The sequence below is a fragment of the Bos indicus genome, chromosome 28 (genome assembly GCF_029378745.1).
Source record: "Bos indicus isolate NIAB-ARS_2022 breed Sahiwal x Tharparkar chromosome 28, NIAB-ARS_B.indTharparkar_mat_pri_1.0, whole genome shotgun sequence".
Lineage (NCBI taxonomy): Eukaryota > Metazoa > Chordata > Mammalia > Artiodactyla > Bovidae > Bos > Bos indicus.
In genome coordinates, this window is record NC_091787.1 from 13,709,282 (window position 1) to 13,722,032 (window position 12,751).

At 41.0% G+C, this 12,751-nt stretch overlaps 1 protein-coding gene across 3 annotated transcripts in view; it reads left to right on the forward strand.

Annotated features, from left to right (window-relative positions):
* CSGALNACT2 (chondroitin sulfate N-acetylgalactosaminyltransferase 2) overlaps window positions 1-12,751 on the forward strand; it is a 52,361-nt gene that overhangs the window by 36,111 nt on the left and 3,499 nt on the right. For all 3 annotated transcript variants that reach the window (XM_019953879.2, XM_070781898.1, XM_070781900.1), the window contains one exon: window positions 6,075-6,156. In XM_019953879.2, the coding sequence (XP_019809438.2) occupies window positions 6,075-6,156 (82 nt within the window). The remainder of the gene's footprint in view (window positions 1-6,074; window positions 6,157-12,751) is intronic.

Genomic DNA, 12,751 nt, shown 5'->3' on the forward strand with positions numbered 1-12,751 from the left:
ACCCAAATGGAGGGACATCCTATTAAATACCTGACCATTACTCCTCAAAACTGCCAAGATCATCAAAAAGAAGACTGAGAGGCACTCCCAGTTTCTCAGGAGACTAAAATGTACTGTAGTGTCCTGGACAGATCCCCTAGAACAGAAAAAAGAACATTAAAGGAAACACTGGTAGAATTCAAATAAAGGAAAAAACTGATGGAATCCAAATAAAGTCTGGAGTGAGTTAGTAGTAATGTATCAGTGTTGTTTCTTAGTTTTGACAAATGTACCACAGCAGTGTGAGATCATAACATTTAAAGGAAGCTAAAGCTACATGAGAAATATATGGGAACTCTTTATTATGTTGTAACTTTTCTGTAAACCTGAAATTGTTTCAAAATTTAAAAATCTAAAAATTTTACTTGAAAAACAAACCGAAAGAAATGCAAAATGGACTCAACGTATAAGAATGAAGAGCTAATATTCTTGTCTAGTTTGAGAGAATGTGGACAAAGAATGTTTTGAAGTAGATTCATTCTAGATGTTGTATAGAAAAATAAGTTTAAGTGCTTCCACTTCAAATTCTAGTTTCACCACTTTGTAACCATTGCAAGTTATTTAACCTGTTTAAGCTTCATTCTCCTTAAAAAGCATAAGACAAAAGTTTGCTCTCTATAATGTTTAAAGATACATTAGAAAGTAAATAGGAAATACACCAAACAGAAAAAAATAGGTAAAAGACATCTGACAATAATTCATAGTAAACAGTTTGAAATAGTCATTCTTCACAAGAATGAGTTAAAACAACAGGTGATAATTTTTTCTGCTGTTAAAGCACTTTTTAAAAAAACAGTCACATGAGTGAGGCTGGCAGGGTAGAGCTTCTTCCATCCCTGCAGTGGTGTGGGAATGCAGGTACACTTTCTGGTTTGAGAGTTGTCAGGTAGGATCATCCCTCTGATCCAGTAATTTGCACGGCAGGAGTCTCTCCTGAGGAAATAATCAGAGGTGTAGAGTAGCAGTATGCAGAACATGGACAACATTCAAAGCAAGTAGAACTCTAATAATAAAATTATAAGTTGAATTATAGAATATACTGTGGTGAATGTTATGTGTCAAGAGGAGATTGTTCATGAAATGGAAATAAATACAACTGCATAAACGTAGAAGTAAATGTAAGGTTAAAAAATGGCGGGTTTTATATATATATATATATGTTAGATATTTTAATACTGTAATATCTAGTATTTTTATGTACGTTTTTCTTCATACAGGGTACTGTTCTGTTTTTTATACATGTTAATTTATTTAATCCTGTAACAGCCTCTCAGGTAGGCACTGTTATTACCCGTATTTTATAAATGAAGAGAGAGCTAGGCATGAATGAGTGCCCCTCCCCCAGTGCACAGCTCACCAAGGTGGGGCCAGGAGCCTGGGCAATGTTGGCTCCATAGTCTCCACTGTTATATTAATTCATTAAATAGTGAGTGTCCATTCTATGCCAGCCATTATTCACCACTGGAACCCCGAGATCCATACAAATGTGGTTATTATTCATAAGAATCTTTAGTCTTGCAGGAAGAGACAGAAAATAAAATCAGTTAGCAAATAACCAGTAGATAATTAAAAGAGGCTGAGTGGTGAAGAATGATGAGATCATTTCTGTGCTGTTTGGTCAGAAAGGCCTCTCTGAGATGAGGCTGTTGGAGGGCCATCTGAATGACAGGAAGGAACCTGCCCCACAATGACTGGGGAAGGCAGTTCCAGACAGAAAGATAGCTAGTGGATTTCCTAAGGTGACTGGAGCACAGTGGGTGAGGGAGCACAGAGGCCAGGTTGTGGAGAGCCTGTTTATACCCCTGTGAGCGGTTTGAATTTATGCTAAGGGTGATAGACAGCCTTGGGAGCTTTGATTCTGTGGAGAATGAATTGTGTGTGGCTCCAGCTGCAAGCAGCCAGTTAGGCTTTTGCCGTAGATCGAGGAGGTGCTGTGGCTTGGGCAAGGGTGGTAATTGTGTAGAGAGGTTTAGGTATGATTTAGAAACAGCACTTGCTGTTGGATTAGAATGTGGGGATTGAGGGAGAGACAGGAGTGGCAAGAGGAGAGAACAGGACTTCGGTTTGAGCTTGGTAGGTGTGTATTGCTTATTAGTGGCCTAAGGGGATGTGTCAGGGTTGCCAGAGGATTCATGAACCTGTTTTTTATGAGGGGCTGAGAGCTGGAGATGTAGCTTATGTGTGGATAGCTGCATCCCCCACTTGCTTAGGAGAAGAATAAGAGTAAAAACAAACAATCAGAGATTATGGATAATATGAGTTTCCTTCTACTTTCCTCCATGAAAATGTGCAGATTTAAAAATCAAAGCCAATGACTCTTTCCCACAAGTCTGATATTTGAAGAATTTTCATAATATTTATTAAATCAGAATTGGCATAGGGTAGAAATGTCAGAGTAGATGTTTTAATACTTTACACCAGGATTATATGTATTATATATTTTTGAAGAGATAAGAATATTAGAGCCTAATCTTGGTTTTGCCACAGAAGTTATACCTCTATAAGTTTGTTTATTCGTTCAAATATTTATTGAAAGCCTGTGCTGTGCCCTGCATTGTTCCAGGTGCTAGAGATATAGAAGTGATTAAAATTAGCAAAAGGTCCTGCCCTCAGGAAGTTTTACATTCTACTAGAAGCAGGATCGGAGAAGGCAATGGCAACCCACTCCAGTGTTCTTGCCTGGAGAATCCCAGGGACAGGGGAGCCTGGTGGGCTGCTGTCTATGGGGTCTCATAGAGTCGGACATGACTGAAGCGACTTAGCAGCAGAAGCAGGAGAAAAGAAGCCTTCCCCACCCCAAACCTCTCAAATGGAATAGGAAAGTTTATGTTTCATTTATTAGCTTCTACTTCAGCCAGATCCTCAGTACTGCCTGGGTCATTCTGTTTTCCAGTTGGTTCTCTCATTCTGCACAGCAACTTTTTCAGACTGTCCCCTGAAACTTTCAACTCCCCTAACTCTTCTCAAAAGTTACTGCCTCTACAGACCTATATATTCTTATATTCCTGCTTTCTGTAAGAATTTCCACATGGTTGCCCTATAGATTACTCAAATTCATTATGTCCAGAACGTTGCTCCACGTCATTCCTCCTGGGATGACCTTTTCCTGGGGCTCCCACTCTTGGGGAGATGACCATCACGTACCCTTTGTCAGGACGGCAGTCTGTGGTCCAACCTCCTGCCTAGTTTTGTAGGGCCCAGGAGTTAAGAATGGTTGAAAAATATTTTCAAAAGGATAATATTTCATGACATAGGAAAATTTCATGAAATTCACATTTCAGTGGCCTTAAATAGAGTGTTTTGGAATACAGCTTATTTCTTTAACTATTGGGAATGAGTGCTTTCACTCTACACTGGCAAAGTTGAGACAGATTCTGTGTTCTTCAGAGCCTAAAATATATACTATCTAGTTTTTATCAACGTTTCCTGAGACCTGCTCTACATTCATGGGCACTGATACCTCTGACTCCAGTATTCAGACGCATCATTTTTCACCCACAGTGCTCTCTCCCACCTCAGGCCTTTGCACAAACTGTTGTCTTGCCTGAAACTGTCTCCCAGCATATCTTCTTTTACTTGATTAACTCTTGCTTCTCTCTCAGATCCCAGCTCTCACTTCATTTCTTGGAGGAAGCTGTCTCAGAATGTTGCAATTTGGGTGAGGGATCAGTCTTTCTGCTTTCTGTCACCCTCCTCACAGCCATATCCTCACTTCCCTCCATATCTGACTAGACTCCATGGTCAGTCATGAGCTACAGCCTCTTCTCTGATATACACTCACCTCCCTCATCCCTCACTCCTTCCAGTGTTTGCTCTTAGAACCCCAGCCTAGTTAAGGGCACCACTGTCAACCAGGCCGCTGAGCAGCAGAAGGTAGAGAGTGAGAAACACACTCCCGCTGCACAGCACAACTTTAAATACTTGACCACAGGCTTCTGGGTCTCAGGCTGCCTCTGGTCCCCCTGCGCTTCGTCCTCCAGTCCAGTCGCACTGTCCTTACGCCTCCCAGCAACCCTCACCACTTCTCACTCCACGTACCCTGCTTCCTGTTTCACTTAGGAAGGAGCAGCAGTCAAGCATTCACTTCCTTACTCTCCTGTCTTGAGACCCATGGGCCTCACTGGCCCTGTCACATCCTCAGCCTCTCTCTCTCCAGTCCCAGTGGAGGAACTACCCATGTCCCTTGCTAAGGCCAGCTCGTCCTTCTGTAGTGAACTAGACAGAGCTCATTCCTGATGTCTACACAAGGACATCCCTCCAGCTTTCTTCACTCTCTCATATCCTAACATTTTGCCTCTTTTGGATCATCGCAATTAGCCTACAAAAATACTGTAATACCACTTAGGTCTGAAAAATGTTTCTTGGGGCCATGTTCTTCTTGCCCTTGTTTTCTGAGCTCTTGCCATAGTCGTTTCTTTACTGTTGACCACTCCAGATGTGCTCCTACCTCAGAGCCGTGGTACGTGCTCCTGGCATGATCTCCAGATATTTGCATAGTTCACTCCCTGATTTCACTAGGGTCTCTGCCCAAACTTACCTCCTCAGGCCTTTTGTGGCTGTTATATCTAAAATAGGCCTTCTGTTTTGCTGTGTGTTTGGCCTACGGCATCTTTCTTCCTAACATGTGTCACCATCTGAGATCTATATTTATTTATTTGCTATTTTCCCATCAAAATGGAGGCTCTGTGGTAGCAGAGACTCTGTCACCTCTGTTCATGGCTGGGTCCCCACTGAATTGTGAATTTTAAAAGGCAGTCTATCAAGCTTCAACCTTTACTTGATTCTACATGCCCAATATAATCAAAGCCCTGATTTTTTTCTTTCTCTGCTTGGACTTCAGTGGTGACTATTCCATTTTAAAGCTGGCTTCCCTCATGGTGGGAAAAAACTGCAGCAGTTCCAGACTTCATATTTACACGCTATACCAGAGGCTGACAAACTTACTCTGTTAAGAGCCACATAGGGAATCTTTTAGGTTTTGCAGGCTGTAAATCCCTGGTGCAACTGTTCAGCTCTGTCATTGTACCATGAAAACACCCACAGACAATTCATAAACAAATGAGTGTGCCTGTGTTACAGTAAAATGATGTACAAAGCCAGTAGCTGGCCGGATGTAGCCTGGAAGCTATAGTTGGCTTACTCTTGCCCTGCACTATCCAAGGGGAGCAAGCGTCTTTTTCTAGTATCTCTCTCAGAAGAATGAGGGGGCTCTCTGTTTTCCAAAGTTCCCAACAAGCGTCCTGTTTTAGCATGTTGGCCTGAACATTATCTAGGAATTCCCTGTAGCTCAAATGGTAAAGAATCTGCCTGTGATGCAGGAGACCAGAGTTCGATCCCTGGGTCGGGAAGATCTCTGGAGAAGGGAATGGCAATCCACTCCAGTATTCTTGCCTGGAGAATTCCATGGACAGAGAAGCCTGACAGGCTACATTTGTGGGGTTGATTATCTAATGCCTGTTAATGAAGTAGTTCGTGAGTGAGTGGGATGAGACTGTCTCATTGGTGGAGAGTGCTTGCAGTCCAGTCTGATGCTGCTAGTGGAAAGAGCGTCCCTGAAGCTCATGGGCTGCATGGGGCCAGGTAATTACCTGAGCAAAACTGTACACAATTAGGAATGGGGGTAGGGGAATGGATGCTGGCCATGCATCAAATAAGGTCTGCTGTGTGGAAGTGATTGGTGTATTACAGTATGTGCTTACACCACTGGTATCCTCCTAAAATAGAATGTAAGCCCCCTGAGATCAAGCATCACACTCTTTGATTATTAGTAACCTCAGCTCAAACCTCGTACAAGACTTGAATCAGATTAAGTTGAAGGCGGTTAAGAATCCTATGCTTATGGGGATTACTATACTTTTGTTGGTTTTTATAAGGATTTAATAATATAAAGCCATGTGATCCCATTATCAATCACATAAATGATTCTTTTTTTACAGAAAAAATTATTTGGAAAATATTTTAATTTGTTTCATTGTTGATTGAAACTACTTCTGGTTTTTGAGGGATTAAATTGAGTTTTGATTTTTAAACTTAAGGTTCACAAAAAGGATTCTGGCTTTTGGCGAGATTTTGGATTTGGAATGACTTGTCAGTACCAATCAGATTTCCTGACCATTGGTAAGTATACCTTACTTTTAAGAATAGGACTTTAGGTGTTTACTATGATATCTTAAGATGTTTTTCTAAAAGGTCTGAGATTTGAATGTTTTCCTAATAAATTTTGAATATCTGAGATTAGCTGAAGAGTCAGGAAATACAAAAGATAAAATAAGTTTATTATTAGAGTCTTTGACTAGAAAAATGAGGTTATAAAGGTAAAATACCCGTGTTTGCAGTTGTTTCTAGTACTGTAACAAAAGATCTGCACCTAACTTTGGTGTTGCAGTCACAGATTGTTACAGCTAGAAGTAATGTTGGATTATCTAGCTCAAGGGCTTTCATATTTTTTTATTTAGAGAGGAAACCACCTTTATTTGTCTTTTGAACATAATGCAGAATTTCAGTATCTAAAACAAAAGTGGGGGGGCGGGAAATCTCTGTCTCTAGCTGTGGTTGTAGTTGGAGTAAGGGACTTAGAATCACTGCCTTAGTCATCCACTCCCCTAAACCAAGTTGACCATGAAGAATCTGATCTAAGCTACCTGCCGAATCCCACCATGTCTTACCCAGCAAAAATAAAGCATCAGAGCATAGTTTAAGGAAGCAAGCTGAAACCTGATTTATTTGTTCCATGTTTCCTGATTGACTCAGGGGCTCCCTTTCCACTGCATATTGTTGTTCAGTTGCCAAGTCACGTCTAACTCTGCATCCCTGTGGACTACAGCATGCCAGGCTTCCCTCTCCCTCACCATCTCCCGGAGTTTGCCCAAGTTCATGTCCATTACATTGGTGATGCCATCCAGCCAGCTCATCCTCTGGCACCCTCTTCTCCTCCTGCTTTCAATCTTTCCCAGCATCAGGGTCTTTTCCAGTGAGTTGGCTGTTCACATCAGGTGGCCAAAGTATTGGAGCTTCAGCTTCAGCATCAGTACTTCCAGTGAGTGAGTATTCAGGGTTGATTTCCTTTAAGATTAACTAGTTTGATCTCCTTGCTGTCCAAGGAACTCTCAAGAGTCTTTTCCAGCACCACAGTTCGAGAGCATCAGTTCTTTGGTGCTCTGCCTTCTTTATGCTTCAGCTCTCACAACCATATGTGACTACTGGAAAGGCTATATGGACCTTTGTCGGCAAAATGATGTCTTTTCTTTTTAACATATGTCTAGGTTTGTCATAGCTTTCCTGCCAAGAAGTGATTGTCTTCTAATTTCATGGCTGCAGTAACCATCTTTAGAGCCCAAGAAGAAATCTGTCACCGCTTCCACATTTTCCCCTTCTGTTTGCCATGAAGTGATGGGGTCGGATGCTGTGATCTTATATTTTTAATATTTAGTTTTAAACTGGCTTTTTCACTGTCCTACTTAACCCTCATCAAGAGGTACTTTAGTTCTGCTTCGATTTCTGCCATTAGAGTGGTATCATCTGTATATCTGAGGTTGTTGATACTTCTTCCGGCAATCTTGGTTCCAGCTTGTAACTCATCCAGCCCAGCATTTCTCATGATGTGTTCTGTGTATAAGTTAAGTAAACAGGGTGACAATAAACAGCCTTGTCATACTCCTTTTGCAGTCTTGCACCAATCAGTTGTTCCATACAGAATTCTACTTGTTGCTTCTTGACTGGCATACAGGTTTCTCAGGAGACAGGTAAGATGATCTGGTATTCCTGTCTCTTTAAAAAGTTTTCCACAGTTCGTTATAATCCACACAGTCAAAGGCTTTAGCATCGTCAATGAAACAGAGGTATATGTTTTTCTGGAATTCCCTTGCTTTCTCTTATGATCCAGCAAATGTTGGCAAGTTGATCTGTTTCCTCTGCCTTTTCTAAACCCAGCTTGGATGTCTGGAAGTTCTTGTTCACATAATGCTGAAGCCTAGCCTGAAGGATTTTGAGCATGACCTTACTAGCATAGGAGATGAGTGCAATTGTCCAGTGGTCTGAACAATATTTAGTACTGCCCTTCTTGGGAATTAGGATGAGGATTGACCTTTTACAGTCCTGTGGCCACTGCTGGGTTTTCCAGATTTGCTGACATATTGAGTGCAGCACTTGATAGCATCATTTAGGATTTTAAATAGCTCTGCTGAAATTCCATTACCTCCACTAGCTTTATTGACAGCAGTGCTTCCTAAGGCCCACTTGACTTCACACTCCAGAATGTCTGGCTCTGGGTGTGTGGCCACACCATGATGGTTATTGTTGTCATCAATATCTTTTTTATACAATTATTCTGTGTATTCTTTCTGTCTCTTTTTGATCTCTTCTACTTCTATTAGGTCTTTACTGTTTCTGTCCTTTATTGTACCCATCTTTGGATGAATGTTCCTTTGATATTTTCAGTTTTCTTGACAAGATCTCTAGTCTTTCCCCTTCTGTTGTTTTCCTCTATTTCTTTGCACTGTTCATTGAAGAAAGCCTTCTTGTCTCCTTGCTTTTCTCTGGAACTCTACGTTTAGTTGGGTGTACCTTTCCCTTTCTTCCTTGCTTTTCACTTCTCTTCTTTCTTCAGCTAGTTGTAAAGCCTCCTCAGACAACCACTTGGCCTTCTTGCTTTTCTTTTTCTTTGGGATGGTTTTGTTCACTGCCTCCTGTGCAATATTACGGAGGCAATGTGCAATATCCGTAGTTCTTCAGGCACTCTGTTTACTAGATCTAATCCTTTGAATCTGTTTGTCACCTCCACTGTATATGCATAGGGGATTTGATTTAAGTTTTACCTGGTTGGCCTGGTGGTTTTCCCTGCTTTCTTAAGTTTAAGCCTGAATTTTGCTCTGAGAAGCTGATGTATTTTTAATAGAATACATAAATATATGTCCATTTTACCTTCATTTTTATAGTCAGCCATTTGCTCTGGAAATTCCTCCACCTTGTCTTTTTATCTCTGTAACAAATGATGGAAAATCAGCAAATAGTAATAAAAAGACTATTAAGTGAAACTAATAAATTTTTCCCCTGATTTCTTGCTTAATAAAATAGTAAGGATCCATCATCGCCTCTGACCTGTGTTATTTCTCACCGCTCCTTTCTCTCCCTTCATATTCCTATCAGATGCATATTGGTGCAGTTAATGGTGTTCCACATTTCTCTGAGACATGTTCATTTTTCTTCATCTGTTTCCTCTTGTCTTCGTGTAACATAATCTCAATTGATCTGTCTTCAGGTTCTCTGATTCTTTTTGTTCAGATCTACTTGTTGAGCTGCTCTAGTGACTTTGTCGTTTGAGTTATGGTGCTTTTTAACTCCAGAATTTCTCTTATTAAAAATATATAATTTCTATCTCTTTATAATGTTCTCTACTTGATGAGACATTGTCACCTTTCTGTTCTTTAAGCATGATTTCTCTTAATTCTTTGAACATATTTATAATGGTTGTTTCGAAATCTTTGCTAAAACTGACATCTGGTCCCTCTCATAGGCAGTTTCTGTTGTCTGCTTCTCTTTTGATATATAGGTCACAGTTTTGTTTCTTTCAATACCTTTCTTTTTGAAAATGAGACATTTTAAGTTATATATTGTGTTGATTCTAGATATTAATTTCCCCTGCCTCCAGGGCTTACATTTTGTTTTACCTTTACTTGTTTATTAACTGACTCTGCTTTACTGTTTTAGTGAGCTGTGGCTCCGCATCCTCCATCTCATGTCACTTCTCATGTCACTCATCAGGGCATGTGTACAGTCATCCTGGGATGACCTTGGATTGAGTGAATATCTTTTTCACTGTCTCCTCCCGTGCCTCTCTGTTGGTGTCACGCCCGACTATTAGGCTGCATTAATTTGCTCACAGGACAGTGCTCTGGGACATAGATTGCTCCAGTCTTAACAGATTAAACTAAACCCTTTTGAAAGTGTTAGTCGCTCAGCTCAGTGTCTGACTGTCTGCAACCCCATGGACTGTAGCTCACCAGTCTCCTCTGTCCATGGAATTCTCCAGGCAAGAATACTGGAGGGGGTTGCCATTCTGTCCTCCAGGGGATCTTCCTGACCCAGGGATTGAACCCAGGTCTTCTTCATTGCAGGCACATTCTTTACCATTTGAGCCACAGAGAAGCTCTTAAACCCTTTTGTAGGGTAGTTTTGGAGGCAAGTTTTTGAGGTTTGTTTGGACCCCAGGATGGCTCTTAGCTGTTTCTCTTCCTTCCTCTCTGGTAAACTGGGTGGCCTACATTTTAGCTTGCTCTAATGGGCTACCAGCCACTTCTTAATTGTTCATCACCACATCTCCAATATTTACAGGAGCCCCTTTAGGCCTTAATTTCTGTACACTTTCTTTCAGATAAAGTCAATTCCTTTGGGAAGAGCTCTGGAGTATTTGTCCTTATGGACTCCCTCTTCCCCTAAAAAGTTCTGAGTCTCTGCTTAAGACCTGGGGGTGGAGATGGTGGCACAGTTCTCTCAGAGGAACATCCCTGCCTTATGATCAGAATATTAGGTGGGAGCCGAAGGGCCCATCTCCCTCTTCAGTTCAGTTCACTCGCTCTGTCATGTCCAACTCTTTGCGACCCTGTGGACTGCAGCATGCCAGGCCTCCCTGTCCATCACCAACTCCCTCTCCCTCATGGAGAGCCTCTATCCTGTGAATGTGGGCTGGGGGAGGTAGGGAGCCCCAGCACTTGTTTGCAATTTCGCCTCTTTCATTTGGAGCTTATATTCCTTTCCCTCTTTCCTTCTGGCTGTCCCATTATACAAACGTTATACCTTGGGTAGTTGTCCCATAGTTCTTGGGTATTCTGTTCTGTTTTTTTCTTTTTTCCCCCACCTCCAGTCTTCTTTCTCTTTGCTTTTCAGTCTTGGAAGTTTCTATTCACATGTCCTCAAGTTTAGAGATCTTTCCTCAGTCAAGTCCAGTCTCCTAGTGAGCCCTGCAAAGGCATTCTTCATTTCGTTACTGTTTTTTATCTTTAACATTTCTTTTGATTCATTCTTAGACTCTTATCTCTGCTTCATTGCCCATCAGTTCTTGCATATTGTCTTTTTCCATTACAGCCCTTAGTGTATTAATCATAGTTGTTTTAAATTCACAGTCCTTTAGTTCCAACATCCCTGCCATATCTGAGTTTGGTTCTGATGCTCTTTCTCTTCAATATTTTTTGACCTTCAGTTTGCCTAATTTTTTTTTTTTTTCATAACTGAGCATGATGTACTGGGTAAAGAAGACTGAGGTAAATAGGCCTTCAGTGATGTGATGGTAAGGCGTGGGAGAAGATAAAGTGTTCTATAGTCCTATGATAAGGTCTCAGTCCTTTCTTTAGCGATCCTGTGAGTCTGGACCATGAATTTTGCAGTCATTTTTCAGACACTGCCCCCAATCTTAGGTAGGACAGGATGGCTAGAGTGGACTAGTTGGCTATATCCTTTCCCCCAGATAGGTTAGGCTCTGGTAGGATAGTTTTTCCTGAGGGTAGACCTTGTTAAGAACAAAAAACACCCTGGCATATTTCATAATGGGTTAGTTTCCCCTTCCTGAAAGCACTGCGGGATTTTTCTGCAGTTTTCACCATGAGAACCTGGTAAACCTAGGGATAAAACTCACAAAAGTGTATGGGCCCCTCTGGTGTTTTCAACTCTTATTAGATTTTTCCCCTGAGCCTCTGGCAGTTCATCAGTTCAGACTTTCCTACCCCTGTACTGGTTCCCCTGGAGATTTCTTCTAGTCTGTTTCTTCTCTAATGGTAATAGTTGTGATTCTGTCTTACACACCTATCTCTTCAGATTAGGGAAGAGCAGTTTGCCCTGTGACTTTATTTCTCTGAGGGATCTGAGAAGAATTGAGTTTTCAGTTTGTTCAACTTTTTATTTGTTGGAAGGATGGAGTGAAGGTCTGTCTGTACATGCTGGACAGAAATGGGAAGTCCTCTATTTCTTTTCACTGTCTACACCATCTCTAATATTTGAGGAACTTACTCAGATACAAGTAAGAAAAGCCAAGATATACCAAACATAGCATTTATTAAAGCTGTGATTATTTAAAATAATACTTTTCAGAGATCTCAGGATTCTTATCATCCTGTAAGTATGAAATTAAGTGACATGGAATTATTTGATAAAAAGACATCATTTGGAAACCTAGATTTTAATTAAAGAATTAATTTTTTCTCCATCTTTCAGAATCTTTTCTAGCTCTTCAAAAAACTCAAAATAGTTTGTATTCTCCATGCTTCTTTAAAGTTAGTTCAGCCTAAACCAACTTAAAAATAGTGTGAACTTGATCTCCTATGCTCTAGGTAAGGCTGTAAGTGACATTTAACGTTGCCAAGTCTACTTGATTCTCTTTAATTGAGCAGCACATGACCATTTCTTCAGGATGCTTTCCTCACTTGACAGCTGTGATGACACTTTCTCCAGAATTCTCTCCTTCCTCTGGGGCTGCCTGAGTCTCCTTTGCTGACTTTCTCTGCCTGTTTGCCCTCTAGATATTTGGCATTTCTTAGCAGTTAGACCTGGGCCCTGTTTTCCTTGTAAACTTTATTAGTAATTTCACCCGCTAATGTGGCTTTAACTCATCTGTGTGTCCATTCTCAATTTTATGTGTCCCACTTGGCCCATTTCTTCTGTTTTCCGCTCTGGAAAATTTCCTGTGACCCAGAAAAACTTGGATCTCAAAGGATAGAGGGAAAAC